This window comes from Balaenoptera ricei, chromosome 13 (assembly GCF_028023285.1).
Source record: "Balaenoptera ricei isolate mBalRic1 chromosome 13, mBalRic1.hap2, whole genome shotgun sequence".
Taxonomy (NCBI): Eukaryota; Metazoa; Chordata; class Mammalia; order Artiodactyla; family Balaenopteridae; genus Balaenoptera; species Balaenoptera ricei.
Window position 1 is genome coordinate 82,687,019 of NC_082651.1, and position 21,945 is coordinate 82,708,963.

At 52.0% G+C, this 21,945-nt stretch overlaps 1 protein-coding gene across 3 annotated transcripts in view; it reads left to right on the top strand.

The window, feature by feature from the left end:
* The first annotated feature begins 883 nt into the window (after window positions 1–883).
* The window catches only part of KIF3C (kinesin family member 3C), a 34,217-nt gene continuing 13,155 nt past the window's right edge, over window positions 884–21,945 (top strand). For 2 of the 3 annotated variants that reach the window (XR_009497083.1, XM_059893446.1), the window contains exons 1-4: window positions 884–3,256; window positions 19,687–19,788; window positions 20,440–20,562; window positions 21,719–21,837. Coding sequence is in view for 2 of the 3 variants with exons in the window: in XM_059893446.1 (XP_059749429.1) it covers window positions 1,724–3,256; window positions 19,687–19,788; window positions 20,440–20,562; window positions 21,719–21,837 (1,877 nt within the window). In the remaining variant the exon portion in view is untranslated. The remainder of the gene's footprint in view (window positions 3,257–19,686; window positions 19,789–20,439; window positions 20,563–21,718; window positions 21,838–21,945) is intronic. The other variant, XM_059893445.1, reaches the window with a different exon arrangement.

Consider the following 21,945-nt stretch of genomic DNA (forward strand, 5'->3'; position numbering starts at 1 on the left):
CAAGTTTTGTTTTATGCAAAGTCTGTGTCTCTCCCTGTTAAGGAAAAGAGATTGGTCAGGGAAGGCTTCACAGAGGAGGAGGTGCTTGAACTGCCCACGCAGCAGGGCACCAAGTACAGAAGAGTAACAGGGTGCTCCTGGCAAAGGCACAAAGATGCAACACAGCACAGCCAGAAGGAAACGAAAAATGGTTCCTAAAATTGTGAGCTCCTTGAGGACAGGAAGGTCCAGCTCCTAGAATGAGGCCTGAGGTTTAGCAGGCGCTGGGTGACTGTTTGAAGGAATGACTGTGTGGAACACAGAGTCTCTCTAGGAGAGTAGCTGGAAGTGAGGCTGGGAAGTGGCAGGAGTCAGAAGACGGAGAGGCTTTTATACAATATGGAAGGCTGGTGTTGGAGGAGGGGAGGGGACGAGGGTGCATGTGCAGAGAGGATGTGTGGAGAGAATCAGCTGGAAGCTGGTTCCAGGAGAGAGAAAAGGAAGGCCAGAAGTAAACCAGGGTAGGGAGAGGAAAGGACAGAGTCAAGAAACATTTAGGAGTTAGAATGCCTGGCAACACCCTTACGGGGAGGGGTGACATGTACGAGTCTGCCGGCAGAAAGGCAGGAGCAGAAGAGAGACAGAGGATGCTGGTTGTGGAGGAAACAGGTGTGGGTAGCGGTTACCCCGCATCCCACCCCCCACCCCCCACCCCCCACCCTCACCCCCACCCCCACCCCCACCCCCAGCTAGGCTGCAACCTCAACAGTCACTCCGGGGGCAGAACGCCAGAGAGGGAGGGGCCTTCCGGACTGGAGAAGTCATTAGCAACCTGCCAGAACCGGGTTAACAAAGACAGGACTACAACTCCCAGCATGCTCCGGCCCAGTGGGGTGACGGCGGGCGGTGGCTGCGCTGCACCCGTCTGGTGCGCACAGGACCTGGGTCTGCACCGGAGCCTGTCATTCCGGAGGGGTCTGTGGGGGTGCGAGCGGGCATGCACCCGGGTCCCCAGCGCACTGGCGGCGCAGGGCTCGCGATTCCCGCCCCACGGCCCCGCCCCTTGCCCCACCCCAGCCGGGCGGCTTAGCCGGGGCCGCAGCGCGGCGGCAACATCACTCTCGCTGCCGCTGCTCCGCCCCATCGCCTTCTGTTTTTCTCTCTCATTCTCCGGTGGCGACGGCGGGGAAGGAGGCGGCACAGGCAGCAGCAGCCGCGCTGGCTGCAATGAATGATCCCCCAGCTGGGGGAGAGGACTCCAGGTGAGCCTCTGCCCTCGGGAGGGCCGGGACCCCCGGTCGCCCAGGACCTGCAGCCCCCCGCCATGGATCCCTAGAGGAGGAGGAGGACAAGGAGAAGACAGCTCTGCCGCCCACCCCCATCCCATTTTCCTCTTCCTTTATCTCATTGTTGCCGTAGCTGTTTACGGCAGCGCTCCCGCTGCCCCAGCATGGGGCGGGCTCCGGGTACTGCCATTCGGTGGGCGCTGCTCCCGCGGCTGCCCGGCGATTCTGCCTAATTCTCCCTCCGCAGCCGGTGCAGCGAGGACTGGAGAGCGGTGGAGGCCCGGACTGCAGCAGCGACGGGGCCACCTCCCAGCATCCCCACCCTAGGAGGCTACAGGCGGATTGAAGAACGGCGCCTGGGGGCTGGGCCGGCCCCGCCGATCCGGACCTAGGGAGGACAGCAGGACCGCCTAGGCTGCGGAGAGGGGTGCGGGGGTCAGGAAGGACAGAGCAGCAAGATGGCCAGTAAAACCAAGGCCAGTGAGGCCCTGAAGGTGGTGGCCCGGTGCCGCCCCCTCAGCCGGAAGGAGGAGGCTTCTGGTCACGAGCAGATCCTGACCATGGACGTGAAACTGGGCCAGGTGACACTGCGGAACCCCCGCGCTGCCCTAGGGGAGCTGCCCAAGACCTTCACCTTTGATGCCGTGTATGATGCCAGCTCCAAGCAGGCAGACTTGTATGATGAAACCGTGAGGCCCCTGGTAGACTCGGTGCTTCAAGGTTTCAATGGCACCGTGTTTGCCTATGGACAGACCGGCACGGGCAAGACCTACACCATGCAGGGGACCTGGGTGGAGCCCGAGCAGCGCGGGGTCATCCCCAATGCCTTTGAGCATATCTTCACCCACATCTCGCGCTCCCAGAACCAGCAGTACTTGATCCGGGCCTCCTACCTGGAGATCTACCAGGAGGAGATTCGGGACCTGCTCTCCAAGGAGCCTGGCAAGAGGCTAGAGCTGAAGGAGAACCCTGAGACAGGCGTCTACATCAAGGACCTGTCCTCCTTCGTCACCAAGAATGTCAAGGAGATCGAGCACGTGATGAACCTGGGGAACCAGACCCGGGCGGTGGGTAGTACACACATGAATGAGGTCAGCTCCCGCTCCCATGCCATCTTTGTCATCACCGTGGAGTGCAGTGAGCGTGGCTTGGATGGCCAGGACCACATCCGTGTGGGCAAGCTCAACCTCGTGGACCTGGCTGGAAGTGAGAGGCAGAACAAGGCAGGCCCCAACGCAGCTGGAGGGACGGCCACGCAGCCCACGGGTGGTGGCGGTGGTGGAGGTGGTGGTGGTAGTGGAGAGAGGCCTAAGGAAGCTTCCAAAATCAACCTCTCGCTGTCAGCCCTGGGCAACGTGATCGCTGCTCTGGCGGGCAACAGGAGCACCCATATCCCCTACCGGGACTCCAAGCTGACCCGGCTGCTCCAGGACTCTCTGGGGGGGAATGCCAAGACCATCATGGTGGCCACCCTGGGGCCAGCCTCTCACAGCTACGATGAGAGCCTCTCCACCCTGCGCTTTGCCAACCGGGCCAAGAACATCAAGAACAAGCCCCGGGTGAACGAGGACCCCAAGGACACGCTGCTGCGGGAATTCCAGGAGGAGATCGCCCGCCTGAAGGCCCAGCTGGAGAAGAAGGGGATGCTGGGAAAGCGGCTCCGGAGGAAGAGCAGCCGCAGGAAGAAGGCCGTGTCAGCCCCGGCTGGGTACCCTGAGGGGCCCGTGATGGAGGCCTGGGTGGCCGAAGAGGAAGATGACAACAACAACTACCGCCTGCCCCAGGCCACCCTGGAGTCAGCCTTGGACAAGAACATGGAGAATTACCTGCAGCAGCAGAAGGAGCAGCTGGAGGAGGAGAAGGCGGCCATCCAGGATGACCGCAGCCTGGTGAGCGAGGAGAAGCAGAAGCTGCTGGAGGAGAAGGAGAAGATGCTGGAAGACCTGCGGCGGGAGCAGCAGGCCACAGAGCTGCTCGCAGTCAAGTACAAGGTAAGAGCCCCCGAGGGAGCAGGGGCTCTCCAGAGGTCCCCAGAGGGATCTGGGTTGGCAGACTTTTCTTTGAGGGTCTGTGACCTGGCTGGAAGCAAAGCGTCCTGCCCTCCTGCCAAGAGCTCCCCTGGAGAAGGCAGGCAGATTTCTGCGACTCTGGACTGCCAGGCAGAGCCTCCCTGGAGCACCTAGGAGGACGGACACACACACACACACACACACACACACACACACACACACAGAGCAAAGCAGCAGGCAGTCCCTCAAGCCAGTGAGCTTGGGCTGGTCTGGCCTGCTGCCTGTCCGTCTCTGCCGGTGGCCCCCAGTACGGTCAGGTCCAGGGACAGCCAGGCAGGCACTCAGCCTCGTTTGGGTGTGGGTTCTCGCTCTTGCCTGGCCGCCTCCCTTGGGACGTCCTCCCTTTGCAGCACCATCAAACCTCACACCATTTTACTATCTGACGTTTGAACACTTCACAGTTTACAAAATGCCCCACATACATGATCTCATTTGATTCTTATGGTAGCTATCCGGGGTCCTGGTTCTTAAACCCCCGTTTTACAGGTGAGGGACCAAGGCTCAGAAAAGTGACATGACTGAGGTTCCATCCTACAAAGTGGCAGAGCTGAACTGGAACCAGTGGCCCTTGGGCGCTTTCAGTTCTTGGATGGAGAGGCAGGATTATACACGGGCCCTGCTCCCTGTGAAAGTGGTCCAGTGGTCCCCTGGGCCCATTGCGTAGAATCTTAGGAAGGAAATCACGCAGAAGGTTGGAAAGAGCACGGAGTTCTACACTGGAGACCTGGCGTCTTGGCCTAGCTCTGCTACAGCTCATTGAGTGACCTTGTGTACGTTGCTTCTTCCCTTCCTCAAGCCTCAGTTTCCCTTTTCGTAAAATAGAAGGTTGGCCTGGGTGATCTCTGAGGTTCTTCTGATCTGAGAAACAAACCAACTGGCCCCCACACCCAGGCGTCATCCTAGTAAGATCCAATTCCCCATTGCCCTGAGAGATAGCAGGGCCTCAGCGTCCTTCCTGAGCTGCTCCCTTCCCTGGGGAAGCCTCCAGGCCCCGTTGGAACTAAGCTGCAGAGGCCCCCTGCCTGGTCAACCACAGACCTGTTAAGTTTCAATGCTGCAGATGCCATGACTCAATGTTCTAGGCATTTCCAGGTCCCTGGAATCCTTAACACTGAGGGTTGGAGGAAGAACGCAAGGAACCGTGAGCTGATGACTTGCTGGGGAGAGCAAAACATTACCAGTTCTTACTCCCTCTCAGGAGTGTGGGCTGGGGTGCAGGGAAGCCCTGCCTGGGAGGGAGAGTGGCAACGGCTGGAAGAGGGACAGATGAGCTACAGGCCATTGTCTGTGTTATGGGAATGTGCTGCTACACCAGCGGCTCTGGCCTTGCTTATTTAGTATTTAATTCACCTCCAGGAGCTCAGCAAGGGTTATGCTGAGCCGCTTCCTCAAAGGGATTGGTACATTTGGGGTCCTCCTGGGAGAAGCAGGATGTTAAAAGCAGGACAGTTAGACTCAGCTCTCCCAGGAGGAAGGGAGTCCAGGCAGTCCAGTGCTTCCCACCAGGAAATCTTACATGGGCAATCTGTCATCAGTTTCATTACCAAGAGCCCCACCACTACCCCTTACTCTCTTTCCCCACCCACCCTTAAAGCTGGGGGGCAACGGAGGCTAAGAGAGTGCACTTCAGCCCTGAGGAAATGGGTAGAAGGGATGAAGCGAAGGATCCAATGGGATTTCCCATTGTTGGCCACTCCCTGGCCCCCTCAGTAAGGTTCTTGGATCTAAGGCAATGTGGGGCACGGATAATGGGGCTGTCAAGAGATCAGGGCGGCCAGCGCCAGAATTCTTGTATCAGAGGCATAGCCCACAGAATCCCCCATCTTACAGCTGCCAGGGGCCTTCGAAAACCGAGGCTCAGACTTGCCCAGAGCCACACAGGTGAGTTAAGGAGAGCCAGACTCTTTATACTTGGTCCGGCTTCTTTCCATGACACCAGAGTCCTGATGTTGTTAACCTGTGCTACTTGATAATCAGAGTAATTCATTTTTACGTAACTCTTTTATGTTTTAATCTCATGGAATCCTCCCAGCAACCTCAAGAGATGAGTATTACTATCTCCATTTGACAGTGATGAAAACCAAGGCTGGCGACTGTCTCCGTGACCTGGGCTAATAGGCAGGTGGAGCCAGGACTGGAACCCAGGTCTTCTGATGGCCCCAGACCTGTGCTCTTTCCAGGTCTCCACGGATTCCTCCACATTTGCTCTCTGTGTGACTCGGGGCAGAGGCCTTTGCCCCTCTAGGCCTCAGGTTTCCATTGGCCTGATGAGGGGAAGTCTGACACAGCTCCCTGAGGACTGGCTGAAATGGTCATTATGTGCCAGGCTTTCAGATATAAGTGAAGGGGGAGGGGTGCCTGGGAAATTCCAGGAGGGGAATGAATGATTCCACATCCTGTGACTTCTTGTCACACCCAGCCCTGGACAAACAGCAGCCAGCAAGCCCTGAATGGAGCCTAGATAGAGGACCCCGACCTCCCTGTAGTCCTTAAGGCACTGGTGGTTCAGTGTCAGATGTTTCTAGGATAGAGGAAACAATTTGAGGGCTCTTGAGGGATCCACTGGGTAATGAGGGGAGGAGCATGTGAGAGATAATCCCAGGCCTGCCCATTTCACAGGGTTATGCTGAAGATTAAATGAGATCATTAGTGTGAGGGCATTTGAAATATGTTGAAAGCACTACATCAGTGGAGGGCGTTAGCAGCCACTGGGTGGCTTCTGTCCGCCAAGCAGGGGTCCAGTGATCTCTAGGACTGACATCTTCGTCGTTGGCTTAACGCTTTCCTTCCCCTGCCATCCCGGCTGCTTTGCCATAACCCTGCAGCCTTGGGAACAGCCAGGCGAGGAAGATCCGGGAGCCCTCTGAAGGCGGGAGCTCCGGTCCCTCCTGGAAATTAGCTGAGCTTCTGCTCCCCATCTGCAACACACTCCGGCTCCCACTTTCTGAGTTTCGACAACTCCCCTTGTCGGCCTCCCTCGTTCCCTTCGCCAAGTTCGCACCACCCCTGGGGGCAGCTGAGCGGTAGCTGATGCGACCCAGTGCCCTCATTCACTCTCTCTGACTCATCTTACAGTCTGTCTCGCCTGTTTTCCCTGCCCGCCACCTGTAGGCTCCCCGTTCCCTTTGTTCTCCCCTCACTGTGTACAAACACCATGCCTGTCTCCTTGGAGCCTCCTTTCATATTTACCTCGGGCCTCAGGGGATGGGAGGGTGTGCAAATGTCTGAGGGTTTGTGATTGTCATCAATGCCCTGTTTATCAGTAGTCATTAGCCATCCATACTTACCTCGTGTCTCCGGGAGGTGGGGCTTGATAGCATACTAGACCTGAGAGGTAGGGAGACTTGGTAAATTCACAGGCAGACCCACAGCTGAGGTTATGCCTCTGCACAATGGCAACTCCAGTGTTTGTGCACAATGCACGTATTGCAGTGAGGACTGGGGTGCCTGTAGCTTGATCGGGTGAAGGCCCACTTTAACTGTGCAAGGAACATTTTTAATGACTGTTTTAATTTTGAGCTTAATTTTTTGAGGGCTCGGGCTAGATGATTTCTAAAGCTTTGATTCTAGATCTTTAGAGGGAAAGAAGAGTATGTAGGGGAGGCAAGGGCTGCAGATGAGACAATATGCAGGCTGGAACTGACAGGAAGAGGTAGAAACAACAGCACTGCTTGTTGATCCCCAAGTAAGTAGGTCTGGAGGGAGGGGGCGGGCTGCTGCTTGGCTAGAGCCCAACTCTCTCTGTGGTGGGTATGGGAAAGAGACCCTGCAGAAGCCGCCCCCAAAGCCAGAGGGATGAGGTCACTACAGAGAGTACAGACTGCATTGAATTTTTACTGTCTATTTGTGGGTCCCTCTTCTTCCTCCCATTTCTCAGCATTGGCATTAACCATAAATAGTTATGCAAGAGGAGTTTCAAGCCCGAGAAACAACAATAATAGCAAGAATAATGCCATTTACTTAACACTTGCCACGAGCCAAGCCCTACACCATATATTGTATACAAATTATCTCATGTAATCCCTACAAGCACCTTCCATGAAAGGTGCTATTCCTGTTCCCATTTTATACATGAGAAAACTGAGGTTTTATGACTTGCCCAAGGCCTTATGGTTTGTATATGGCAAATCTAGTTGAGCCCAGGTTGATTTGACACAAACGTGGATCCTCTTTTATGCTTAAAGAATCAGGAATATTGGGCTGGGAACTGGTTGCTGGGGAGGTGGTGAAAAATGACAGGAGCTGGTGTAAACGTGTTGAATTTAAGGTGACAAGAGTCCCGTAGGCAGCAGGAGGTGGAGCAGGGGAGTTTAGAAGCAAGCACAGGACTGGAGGAGTTTGGGGGCTCATCTGTAGAAGAGGGCTCAAATGAGACACCTGGCCATCTGTTCTGGACCCTCTCGCCCTTTATGTAAGTGACTCCCAAATCAAGGTCTCCTGTCCAGGTCTTTGCTGACCTTTTTTTGTAGAGTGCTGTTTTCAGAGCATGGATATCAGAGTCAGGCAGGCCTGGGTTTAGTGATTTACTAGTTCTGAGACCTCAGTTTCCTCATCTATAAAATGGGATAGTAACAGTACCTATGTCATAGTTCTATTGAGACGATGATAATTGACATTAAAGCACTTTGCACAGTTCCTGGCATGTAAGTGTTTGTAAATAATAACTTTAATACTGTTATCTTCGACTGCTTAATGGATGTTTTCACTTGACTACCTTCCTGATATGTTAAACACATCACATTTTAGTCTGGCATTCAAGGCCTGCCAGAGTCTGGCTGTAATATATGTCATCAATCTCGCCTGCCTAAGCAAGAGATAGGAGAACCTAACAGCCAACTCGTCTACCCCATACTTTGAACTCAAGATGTACCTCACTGCCCTCTGCTGATTGCACTGTTTTTGTATCCTCGATTGTCCTGGTAACCAGGGAGTGGAAGTTATGGGAGCAGGTTAAGCTTAATGTAAAGAACTTCTTAATAGTTAGAATTGATCTACTTCTAGAGATAATGGGCTCCAATCCCTGGAAGTGTCCGAGGAGAAACTGAATGTCACAGTTGCTCTAAAGGGATTCATGTACCGGAAAAGCCATTGAACTAGGTGATCTTTAAAGTCCCCTCCTCTTCAAAGTCCTTAATTGTTAAAAGTAGTATTTTTAAAGCAAAATATAAAATGTTCGGTTCATCTTTTTGAAAATTAAGGTGACAGGATTTAAATGTTAATGTAGGAATTCAACCAATAATAGAGATATTTCCAGCTCTCTATCATGGCCAATTAGAGAAAGACAATGAGAAGAAGAAAATAGAAGAAAATGGGAGGAAAGACAGGAAAGAGTAGAGGGGGACAGTGAAGAGGGGAAAGAGAAATGGAGTCACAGAGTCGGGAAGAAAGAAGGAGAGAGAGTGCGTAAGGGGTGGACAGCAGGGTTTCTGGGGAGAAGAAACCCCAACTGGGAGAGAAAATGCTCTGGAGGAGAGAGTGAAATAGTATCGTTCCACTCTCCTGATCTTGAGGTTAGTCTCCAAATAGGGCTGTGTCCAGTCTCTAGAGACTCCCCGATAATCTGGGGAGCGTCTACGATCCCAAAACTGACCTGGTTCCTTCCACATGTCCTCAAGGACACCAGCCCCATGCCAGACACTCTGAGACGTACAGGGCCGGGTCGTCAGGGAACTGTGTGCACCCGCACCTCCATTCCAGCTGAGTCCTCCATGATCCTTAAGAAGCCTCACCGTAGCGAGTGACCAGAGCTCCAGGCTGCGTCTGGTATCTAGGTCAGAGTCCATGGCCTCTTGGCACCGTTGGGAGCAGTAACTTTCATTCCTTCGTCTCCCTGGTGCGTGTGGTCAGTTAACAGAATTTCCATGAGCTGGGGGCATTTGGTAATATAAAGATTGGACCTGCAGGAAGCGTTTTAAGACTAATAAATTTGCATCAGAGGTTCTGGGATTCAAGTTATGTTGGGGCTCAGCAGGCCTTTTGGTCCAGTGTTGGGTGTCTCTTGCTGTGTGTTGGCTGGCGGAGTGTATTATCATATTGCCCTTAGTCATCTCCAGCCCCCGGATAGCGCAAGACTGGATGAAGTGGCTGTGATAATGTTCTCATTGTGCTCTGAGGACTAGGAGGAAGGGCCTGGAATTCAGCGGGAGAAGGGTACCCCCTCCCGTCTGTGCCCTGCCAGCCTGCTGTCCCTGGCCAGTCTAGGGCACTTCTGGGGCCAGCTGGGCCTGAGAGCTGCTGAATCAGGTAGCCTGAGTAGATAAGAAAATGGTCTCGCTTCCCACCAATCCAGCCCTTCAGACATGGGAGCTGCACAAGGCAGACTCCTGTGCTCAGAGCTTATAGGGCACCTGTACTGGTGCTTTGGTGTACATCTAGAATTTTTAATACCCCGAGGAATTCCTGGGCATTAAATCCTGGTCAGACTAAAGACTTTCTAGTTGTCTCCTTTTCCTCTCAGATGTACTTAACTGAGGGGTGCCAGGCCCTGGGTTGAACTGTTTCTGCGGTGATAGGTAATGGACCTGCAGGCTTTCTCCTTTCTTCAAGTGAGCCAGCAGAATAATAATAACAACAACAATTGGAATAATAACGATAGCTACCATTTCTTTAGTGCATGTTTAATGCCAAGTACTCGCTGTATTCTCGCATTGTTTTATTCAGTCTTCACAATAGCACCATGAAGTAGTAGTGTTTTAATCTCCATGTGACAAATGAGGATACTAAGGCACAGTAACAACGAGAGGACAATCCAAGGTCACATGCCTGTGAAGTGTTAGCACCAGCATATGAGCCTATGTCTGCTTGACTCCAAAGCCCACCATCTTCCCCTCCACACTGTTTCACCAACTCAGAAAGGAAGGCTTCATGCCAGATCCCTGGCTGATAGGCCCCAGTGGGAGCTTTTGTCTGCTGAGATGCTTAACTCAGCTCTGTCCTTCCACATGATGCAAACCCCCCGCCTCTGACCTCAGCCTAGAGCCGTTCGTTCATATAATCGGCAAGTCTTTTTTAACACTATGACCAAGAATACAAATCAGTAGATAGGGTTAACTTTGTCTTTAAATTGTTTAAGTGTCTGGAATGAATCACAAGAACTCACTAATGGTTATCTCTAGGGATTTTAATAGGAAGGGGGCTTTTATTTTTCACTTTATAGGTTTTTTACAACAAGCATATATTACTTTGTTAATTAAACAAAAACATATCTAAAATTTTTAAAGGGGAAAAATATATAAAAGAAATGTGTTAATACATGGTTAGAAGATTGGCTTAAATGAATAATTGAGGGAAATCCAGAGTTGATAATAATTTTTAATGATACCCAATTATTGGTAATCCTGTGACTTTGGACAAGTCACTTCCCCTCCCAGGGACTGTAGGAAATGATCGGTAGATGATTCCTTGCTTTCTGCACCATTTGCCTATTCATCTTGGAAGCAGCGGGTCAGGAGCCCAGGGTGAGAGAGCAGGCTGGATGAGGGGCAGTGAGGGCTGGAGAGGAATGACCAAGCATTACCTGGAAGCTGGAGGCTGAATGACCCAGGATCTGTAAAATACTGAGTCTGCACTTTATGGACCCTTAGGTCTCATCCATTGCTGGCTTTGTTGCGTTCTGTTGTCTGGCTGGGTTTGCATCCCTGGTGCTGGAGAGAAACCCTTTAGCACAACACAAATAAGTGAGGGAAGTAGGGGAGAAAGACAAGGTAAGGATCAGATCTGAAGTGCTCATGGTTTTCTTACTCAAGTAGATGGGCTGATTTTTTTCTTCCTGCTTGTCTCCAAGGTGGACTGAAGCATTACTGGGCATCCGTACCCTGTCCAGTGCAAGGCTGGAAGTAGAGTCCAGCTTACCTCACTCCCCAGCCAGTATGTTTCCTGATCCCTAATTGTTCCTTCTTCTTGATGAGAGAATTACTAGCATTTGAAAGACCATTTATGTAGTTTTTTGAACCATCCAAGGAGATGCAAGGCAGGAAACTCAGACTCGGTTTCCTGATTTATGTTCCCCAAGGCAGAGAACCACTGAAAATAGCACTATTCTTCCCCTCACCATTGTCTCTTTCATTTCTTCTTTCCTTACTGCTGGTTCCTTGAGATCTATAACCAGTGGCCACAAAAGGAGAAACAGGTCTGTGATGGTAGGCATGGCCGTATTTCCTAAGAGGTGGGAGCCAGGATTGTTGCAGTAGTTGTTTTGTTTTGCTCTTTGTGATGAGTGGTGGGTAAATGTCAATGAGGTACTGAAACAGCAAGTAACCGCTGACATTTGATTGTACATTATCATTTACCAGGTAGTTCCACATCTGTTATCCAACTCACCATTCTTACCCAAAGCCTGCAAGGTTAGTGGGTATTTGCCCCATTTTACAGATGAGAAAACTGAAGTCCAGGAGCTGATGCCCTAGATTTCTTAGCAAATAGGATGGTAGGGTGTGTACCAGGATTCAAGTTCTCTGACTGACATGCCCAGTGCCCTTTATATCTTTCCACCACGGAACTTGTGAGGTAGCCCTTCCCATGAGCATTAGGGTTTCAACCTCTCTGGGGACCCTAGTGTTACTGACGACCTCCTCCCACACACACAGTTAAGAGCTCTATCCTGCTCATCTCAGAGGCCCCTATAAGAACTTCACACAGGCAGAAGCATCTTCAGCAGAACCCTGCCTGTTTCATCTGGAAGAGAAAGAAATGGTGCCCTGAGCTTTCCTGATGGTTCCTGAGGTGGCAAAGGTGCTAAGACCAAATGTTGCTTTTCTCCAAGGCACCTTTCTGCCTGAACCCAGGAGAAAGCTGTGGAACAAGAAAAAGGGCACTGGACTTGGAATTAGGAGGCTGGTGTTTAAATACTACTTCTGCCACTTACTGGCTCCATAACCTCAAGCAAGTCACTTCACCTGTCTGAGCCTTAGTTTCCTTTTATGTCAAATGGGGATCATACTCGTTATCTCATAAGGTTCTTGTGATGATGATATAGGATGATTAATGCAAAAAGAACGTAGCCCAGCCACAGGCACATGTCAAGTTGCATCTGAGACTGCAGTCTCCTGCAGAATGTCATAGATTAGCTGGTAGTGGCAGCGCAGAGCCTGTTTGGTTTCTCTGTAAAATCATCCTTGATGATATCTCCTCAGAAGGGTGGCTGTCTGGGCCTGGCTGTCTCCATTCTGGCTTTCCAGATCAGCACTTAATGAGTGCTGGGGTCTCCTTTCTCCTCCTGATTTTGCACTTCAATTGCTCCTGGAATGGGAAGAGGTGAGCCTCTGAATATCCCAAGCTGTATCTGCAAGCTGACATGGTCCCTGTGGTGATCTTGGCTGTTAATTGTCACAGCAGCTGACCTGCCTCTCATACCTGGAATCAAGGACCCTAATCGAATTGGGAAATTATTTGGAGAGTGCATAGTCAATATAGGAGCAGACACACATACCGATTCCTTAATTATGAGACTCCAGGCTTAGAATTCTCCATCTTCGGGCCTCAGTTTTGTCATCTGTAAAGCAAAGGGGGTTGGGGTGATTCCCTGAGGTCACCTTAGTTATCCGGTGATTCGTTTCCCTCTTGCAAGAGTCAGACCGTGTCCTTGGAGCTCCCAGCCCTGTCTTTTCCACCCCACAGCCTCTGCTGGCCTTTTAGTTACAACGGACATATTTAGAACCAGTAGAACCAAACCCAGTCCTGTCCACAGGCCCCACCCACCTGGACTCTTTTGCCCTGAGACATCACAAGGGCAGCATTAACTGGGGCAGCTGAGAGCTCTAGGGAACTTTTCCTGGAGACTAGAAACCCCATATTCTGCTTAGTACCCTCCCAGCCTGAAGTGGGCCCAGGGATTTGAGGCGTCCCTGTGCCTCCCTGCCCTCCTTAGGTGATTAAAGTTAAAGACAGAGATCTCTGAGGAAAAGGAGGAGACGGCCACTGGTATCCTCCGAGAAATGGGGGAAAGCAAAAGCAAAAAAAAAAAAAGCTGTTTCTAAGCAAAGAACTGCAGCCCTGCATGACATATTTCAGAGGGTGGGGGGGTGAAACAGGCAGCAATGAACTGAGACTGGGGAGAAGGGGGCACTGAGGCCCTGCACCTGGATTGGGGCCCACCCCCATATTTCGTGCCAGGACCAGCCCCGTCTTCTAGCACAAGGAAGGTTCTGTCAGGCAGGCTTGGCTGACAGTGTGGGCTGGGCCGGTGGGCAAGACTTGGCGAGAAACCGATAAGGCACATTCGGTTGTCATTGAAACCACATCTGTGTCGGGGGGGCAGGGTTAGGCAGAGAAGCATAGGGGCAGTGGACAAATGGAACGGGGTGATAGGGGCGGTCAGGCATTGTCCAGGAGCTCTCTTCATGGAGCCCAGGGCCCGGCCAGAAGGAGACATCCTGAAGCGAGATGTCCAGGTCCAAGGAGGAGGTTTAACACGAAGCCTGATGAGCAAGAATCAGCGCAGAAACCAGCCCTGGGAATCATGTCACGGGGGCGGCAGTGGGAGGAGGGTTGGAACTTGGAGGCCCTGGTAGTGTTGGCTGATGCATCAGATTCCAGGCCTGATTGGCAGCTCAGATTCTGCCTGACAATGTCCAAATGGGTTTCTTGAGCTAGGTGTGGGCAGCTGGAGAAGGTGTGGGCCGAACAAACAAAGAATTGTTTTGAATCAGGTCCATCTCCTCACTTTAAAATCACCAAAAAAAAGCATAAAGGAGCATTTGGTAAAAGGAGAGATCAGACCTTTGCAAGCCTACCGCAAAGGTATAGAGAATATGAAATAAATGGGAGGCTCAATTTTATATCTCTTATTAAGCAAAATTGAAAATCATGATAATACTTCATGACTATGACATTGTAATAAAAATGGTTCCATTATTTATTGCTGGCAGTGGTTTAGAAAGGTAACTTGACAGTATGTTCTAAGATATACGAAATGTTTATAACCCTTTGTCCACTCCAGAAATTTCCTTCTAAGAAAGTCATCTAAAAAAGCAAAAAATTGGGAATTCCCTGGCAGTCCAGTGGTTAGGACTCGGCGCTCTCACTGCCGAGGGCCTGGGTTCAATCCTTGGTCGGGGAACTAAGATCCCACAAGCCACGCTGCTCGGCCAAAAAAATTATATGCACAAGAGTGATTATTGTAAACATTTACCAAACAACCAAAATGTCTTATAATAGGGGTTAATTAAATATATTATAAATCATCCACTCTAAACATTATGCAGTCATTAAACATATAATCATAAACCTTATGGAAGTAACAGGAAATTCTTGAGATATTTGATGAAATGGAAATAGCAGGACATAAACTTATATTTATACCATGTCTACAGATGTGAAAAAATGACGTGTGCATGTGGAAAAATCTGGGGAAAAAAGCTAATTAATTAGCTATGAGGAGGAATACGTGAATTTTTTCCCATTTTGTTTTATTTCTGTGATTATTTGATGTTAGTGCAATATTTTTTTCTGAAAGCGGAGAAAGACAGTAAAAGGTTAAAAATGTGTCCCCAGAATCCTTTAATGAACTGTGAGGTATTTAATCCAGTACCCCTGAGATAATACACTCCATAAATTTATTACCTTCTGTAAACAGAACTTCTCTTTGTTCTAAAACTCAAGGTACAAGCTCTTACTCTCTGTACCAGGGATTGATTGGAAAAGCCTGGAGCTTTCCTTGTCACACCTGTTTTGATGGTATAATTTCCAGGTCCATCCTCTTAACCTTTCTTTGTCTTTGCCAACTAAAGAGTCCTATTTTTTTAAAGTCTCTTACAATAGCCCTTGCATGGTTTTAGCCGCCCTTCTCTGGATCTTCTCTCTCCTTCAAGTCCCCGGAGATGCAGCAAGGGACTACACACAGTACTCCAGATTCAGCTGCATCATAGGTTTATATTAGGGTAGAATGATTTTTGTTTTGTTTCCAAAAAGCCTTGGTGATGGTGCCTGGCCAGATGCTATTAGCTTTTTTAGCTGTGGCAGCATATTAAGCCAACGTCTTCTGGGAACAATAGAGAATTACTCCCCCTCTTTTCCCTCTGTTTTGGTTCATAACTGATCGCTCACAGCTATCATTTAATGAGTAGAGTGAAGATTACTTTTTCCCAAAATGTAAAACTCTCACTGAAGCTCATCTGCCATTTTTTGGTCAGCTCACATGGCCTAGAAATTCTCCTGCTTTTTACCACCTGCAAGAATCTGAGGGCATCTGTGAAGTTGGTATTTCACCTGTGCACCCTTTCTTGCATGATTTCTGATGGAAATCAGTACCCCCATTTAACATTTGGACATTTTTCCACCTAGAGAGGTGCCTGTTTATTTCTGTTTCCTTTCCCTCATCCCCCTCCCCTTTCTCTGTCTCCTCACCCTCTCCCCCATGTAACTTTGAGTAACCTCTGATGTAGGACCTTGCCAGGAGCATTTTAACCTCTAAAGTTCTGGCCACTGGCTTCCCCATGGTCTGAAATAATCTATTTTGTCCCGGAAAGAACTCTTGGAGATTAGTCAGACATGATTTCCTCTTGCTGGAAACATGTTGCTTTTCTTTTAGCAGGTTCTGCTTCCTAAAGCACACCACACATTGTCTGCAGTAGGAAGAGCATGGGCTTTGGAACCAGGCAGACCTGTGTCTGGATTCTTCATTTAAATTGAACAGCTGTGATGTGACCTTGGATGGATCACTTAACCTCTTTGAGCTTTCAGCAGAAAAATGATGGTGTTAATAGTATGCCACTTAAAACATATTGCACAAGTCACCTGGGGATCTCGGATGCTGATTCACTAAGTCTGCATAGGGCCTGAGATTCTGCATTTCTAACAAGTTCTCAGATAATGCTGATTCTGGGGACTGCTAAAAGCAGTCATTCCCAAATTTGCACACTGAAATCCCCTGGGAACCTTTAAAAACCACCGATGCCTGGACCTCACCACCTGCCCCATCCATTTCCAGTTTAACTGGCAGTGGGATGTAGCCTGGGCACTGAGCCTTTTAAAAGCTCCCAGGTGATTCTAATGTACATCAGAGTTTGAGACTCACTGCCTAAAGGTTATTAGCAGAAGTAAGTGTGAGACACCTGGCACATAGCAGGTGCAAAGAAAAGAATGGTTTTCTTTCTCTTGGTGCCTTGTCCTGTGCTTCTCTCTCCATCCTCATCCCCAGTCTTTACATCAGGTAGGAAAAAGCAGGGCATCAGCTGTCGCCCTGTGTCTTCCTTACTAGAGTCTTCTCTAGAGCATCTGGCTTGGGAGTTCTCACTGCCAGTTGTGAGGGGAAGGGACCAAGATAACCCTGCCATGTGGCCTGGCACTGGGAGTTTTAAAAGCTCCCCAGGCGATTCTAATATGCAACCAATTTTGAGAACTAGTGTCTTTCTATTCGGTGGCAAAGAGTGAAGAACACTAGGGCCACATAACATGCCAAGGGAAGTGTGAGGACTCAGGGCTGGAGTGGGCAAGTGTGTCCTAGAATGGGGGACCAGGCCAGACACCAGGTCCCCCCAAATGCCATTACAGTTAGAGGGATCAATTATCCATGGCCTGCAGCAGTTGGGGGCTTCCTCTGTGGACAAGCAGAGCTGCTGCCTTCCTCCTTCCTCCCTCTTCACACCCAGCCCATCCCTCCTGCCAGGCTTCCCAGATGCCCAGACCCTGCTGCTCTGCCCCATAGCCAGTGCATGTGGGTTGACCAATTGAAGGAGAAGCTGAGGTGAAGATCCAGTTCTGCTCTGGATGAGTGAGCCCAGAGAAAGGACCTGGAAGCCCCCCTCTGAGGCTACCCCAAGGAGTCCTTTCTGTTCATCAAACATATTGAGCATTTACTATGTGCCAGGCACTGTGCTAAGTCCCAAGGCTCAGATCCAAGTAAGACATGATTCCTGACCTGAAGGACCACACAGAGGAGACAGGATGTAAACAAATGATGGGACAATATGGGAAAATAGTAGGAAAGTGTCCTAGCTATTGAGGAGGCCCAAGGGAGGAAATGTGCAGAGTTAAGGGAATCAGAGAAAACTTCCCAAGATGCTCAAGCTGTGTCTTGCAGGAGAAGTAGCCGTTTTCCAGGTGGATGTGAAGCAGGGAGAGAAGCCTGGTCTTGTGAAAAGGCACAGCCCACTCAGGGGGCTGGGATTCTTTCAGCAAAGCTGGAGCACAGAGCACATGTGGGGAGTAGGTGAGACCAGCCCACGGGGCCAGTAACTGCTACAGACTTTGTGGTTCATCCTGCAAGGAATGGAGCCCCTTTCAATAGTTTGCAGCAGAGGAGAGGCACGTTCAGACTTGTGTGGTTGGCGGATCCCCTTGGGTGTCACGTGGAGAGGGCTGGAAGGGGAAACCGAGGTGGGGGGAGATCCTGGCAATGATCCAGGTGAGTCACGGGGACCACAGTGAAGTGAGCCGTTGTGATGAGGATGAAAAGGAGGGAAGGAGGTGAGCTGTACCAAGAAGACAGACTTGATGGGATTTAATGACTGGCCAGATGAAGGGGGTGAGTGAGCTGCAGGGCGGGGACTCAGGTGAGGTGGGTAAGGTGCCTAGGGCACACAGTTTAAGGAGTCACTCATGCAAAGGGTGGACAAGTGTGACCGTGAGAGAGAAGGAGTCTGTGCCGTGGAGGTGGGTGGATGGTGAGATGTTAGCCAGGAGCAGGGCCTGTGGGAGGTACTAGTGCAGCCCTGGCTACGCTGCCATGGGGCGGATTCCTTGCTTGGCAACAGCTCCCTCTGAGGCTGCGTGGGGCGGCTCTGACTGGCCCTGCTTCACTCAGTGTCCTCTGTCACCCTCACACAGCCCAACCTCTGACCCCACAAAAGCAACCTTCAACCCCTGTCCCGCTCTGTCCTCCGTGACGGATGGTACAGGGACCCCCTGCTCCCCTATTCTGCCAGCACTCCCTGCTTGGAGAGCCCTCAGGCAGGTCAGTGGCTCAAGGTGATTTCAACCTTCCAGGAGGCCTGGGATGAAATCAGAGGACAGCTGGCGTGCCCCGGGCAGCACCCTCTGACTAGCAATAATGAAAATGCATTTTCTAAAATTAATTAATTTATTTATTTTTGGCTGCTTTGGGTCTTCGTTGCTGCGCGCGGGCTTTCTCTAGTTGCGGTGAGCTGGGGCTACTCTTCGTTGCGGTGCGGGGCCTTCTCATTGCGGTGGCTTCTCTCGTTGCAGAGCACAGGCTCTAGGCACTTGGGCTTCAGTGGTTGCAGCACGTGGGCTCAGTAGTTGTGGCTCGCGGGCTCTGGAGCGCAGGCTCAGTAGTTGTGGCGCACGGGCTTAGTTGCTCCGCGGCATGTGGGATCTTCCCGGACCAGGGCTCAAACCCGTGTCCCCTGCGTTGGGAGGCGGATTCTTAACCACTGCGCCACCGGGGAAGTCCCTGAAAATGCATTTTAATGTAGTCACAACTTACACAGTTTCCCCTAGTCCTTTATGATTTAAGCTTCAGATTCAACCAGCACCTATGGAATGTCTGTGCCAAACGCTGGGTGTGGGTCGGGCTGGGTGTGCTGCACACAGCACAGGGGCTCAGTGGGGAGACTGGCGTGGAGCTCAGATCTCACCCTTGTTAACCAGCTGCATGACCTGAGGCTAGTTGCTCTCAGTTTCTTTACTTGTTGCCTGGGGTCTCTCTGGGGGTGAGGATGGAGACACCTGGCAGGTAGCGGTAGCACTCCGCAGATGTTTGCTGGCTTTCCTTCCCGGAGCAGAGGCGGCTCCAGGGTTATGGACGTGAGAGGTGACGGATAACTCGGCCAAGACCTTGCAGTTGGTGGGTAGAGCCCAAGCCTTTCTGGCCATCTCCAAAGCTCATGCTGCTTCTGGGGCCCCATGTGCCCCTTAGTGCTGCAGAGTCTTCTCCCTTTGGCTTTTCTTCTGTTTTCCAGCTGAAGATTAGAGCCTTTCCTGCTGCCTGTGTGAGAACCCCCTTCCTGAGTCAGGAGCCAGTTACCTAAAGGGCCGGGCTGCCCAGTGACTGTATCCGGTGTCTCCCCGCCTCCTAACGCCAACTGGGTGCTGTTGCCAGGATTAGATTGCCGCCCGCACTCCCTTCCCAAGCATGGTGAACCAGCCTTCCGTATATCCAAAGCAAAGCGTCCATAGCCAAAGCAAACAGATCAGGTGCCCTGTATTCTCTGAGGGATTCCCTCTCTTTGTCTCACCTAATGGTCCTGCTGAGAATGGGAGCCTTGTGCTGGGGCCCAGGAGGCTGGAGGGGAAAACTTCATTCTTGGTGAGGGTCATGAGGCGCCTTCTGGGACACATCTTCTGTCCCCTCCTGGAAGGACCACAAAACAGGGAAGCCAAACCTCTCAAGCTGGGGCTGCTGTGGCCCTTTGAAAAGCCCTGAAGCCCATCTCTTCACCCCTCTGTGTCCCCAGGCCATGGAGAGCAAGCTGCTCATCGGGGGCAGGAACATCATGGATCACACCAATGAACAGCAGAAGATGCTGGAACTGAAGAGGCAGGAGATTGCCGAGCAGGTAGGGCTGGGGGCTTCAGGTCCCTGGGTTGGGTGGGAGGGGGCGCATGGCGTTGAGGTCACACGGGGGTGCTCAGGGCAGTGAGCCGTCACGGACTCAGGATCCCTGGAATTACAGTGCTGAGCACCTAAGGCACGCTGCCCTGCATCCCATGGGTCCACTGCCCAGGTGGTGGCTCTCCATGATGACAGCCTCCGTAAGGCACCCGGTACTAATTCCTGGGCCTTCCACAAAGGTGTGAGTTCTTTGCCAACTGCAGGACTGTGTCCTAAATCATCAAGAACCACAGTTTGTTGGTCTTACCAATCAATTGTGATACTACATGGGAGAGGCTGAGGCAGCTGGAAAGCCAGTATCTGGGCATCGGTATACGTGGTTGACACCCCTGCAATGCCCCAGCTGTTAGGGCTGAGGTCTCCTTTCACGGGGGGCAGTGCCTTGGCAAAAGCGTGGCCATATGAGCTGAGAAGAAGGTCCAGAGAGGCTCCATTGAGGATGGGGTGGGAGCAATGGATGTGGGCCATGGGGTGCTCCCTGCTCCCTCCTGGCCCCTGTGGTCATGACGAAGCCAGGTTCCGTGCTAGGCAGAGCTCCCTGGGGCTTCCCCAGTACGTGCCGCTCCACTGAGTCCCGTGCCCTGCCCTGGCCTAGAAACGCCGCGAACGGGAAATGCAGCAGGAGATGATGCTCCGAGACGAGGAGACCATGGAGCTCCGGGGCACCTACACGTCCCTGCAGCAGGAGGTGGAGGTCAAAACCAAGAAACTCAAGAAGGTGAGATGCCACACCGAACTGGGTCAAGGTGTGTAAGGGCCTGGCAGCCTCTGCCCGAGACGTCACCTGCCCAAGGGGAGTGTGCTTTAGCGACCCCTCCCCACTTTGCTTGAACTGCCGACCCCCTGAGTTACACTGCGTGGGTGCTGGGGTGAGGAGCGGGAGGAGGCGGGGGTCTGGTTGGGGTGGAATAGAGCCTTTGCTCCTGGGCCAGGAGGGGCCTGATAGGCTGGGAACACTTTTACTTCCACTCTCCAGGGTTGCCATCCTCGTGGTCCTGGGTAACTTCCCCCTTTACTCTGGTGTCACCAGTGGGTCACAGTTTGGATAAGCAGGCACAGAGCAGGCCAGGGGAGTGGTGGGGAAACCTGAGGAGACTGGAGCCTGGGAGAGCTCAGAGAGGGAGCACAGGGCTCTCCAGGGATGAGAGTATTGGCCGCCAGGACCCTGCAGAGTCCATGGCCAGGGAAAGGCGTGTGCATGAGCTGAGGGCGTAGGGCAGGAAGCGGCAAATTCCAGTCTGGATTCTGCGAAGAACCCGGAGAGCCCTTAGATTGCTGAGGCGGCTGCCCCAGAGCAGGCCAGGCAGAGGCCCGGCTGCAGTGGCAGTTTCCAGGGACACACCTTTCAGTGGGTTAGGAGTGGGACAGGAAGGTTGGAGCTGCCCTCCGCACCCCTACTTTTAAGAGTCGCTGGAGAGGCAGGAGTAGGATGGGTCACCTTCCAAACTGGCTGAGGCTCCCTTCCTTCCCTGAACCCTGGACGGCAGTCCTGATACTCGCGTCCTGATTCTGGCTCTTCTGTTACCTCGTTGTATGACCTTGAGCAAGTCTGTGCCTGAGTTTCCTCACCTATAAAAGGGGGTGTTGGACCAGAAGGTCCCTCGGGTCCCTTCAAATTTGAACATTGCACGATGTGGACAGAAGCTGAGAGAGCACGTTAACAGGCCACAGTGTGGGAGGGACAGGGCAGCCGTTAGAATAACCCGTTCCGATGGATGGTGGGGCAGGAGGTAGCTTCAGAGGTGGGCCCTGGGCTCATCCTGGACTGAGCTGGTGGACCCTGAGCCTGCAGCCGTCGGGACCCAGGCTGGGTGAGCAGAGCCACATTGGTTGCCACGCTGCACAGCCTCTGAGCTGCACCTGTCCCCACCCAGCTCTACGCCAAGCTGCAGGCGGTGAAGGCGGAGATCCAGGACCAGCACGATGAGTACATCCGCGTGCGGCAGGACCTGGAAGAGGCACAGAATGAGCAGACCCGGGAGCTCAAGCTCAAGTAGGGCCCCTCCTCTTTCCATCTGGGGCTCTCACAGCCATCCCGCAGGCCCTGGGCCTCTCCCTGACAGGCTCCTCTCTTTCCTGAAGGCTTCCTTCCAACTGTCTC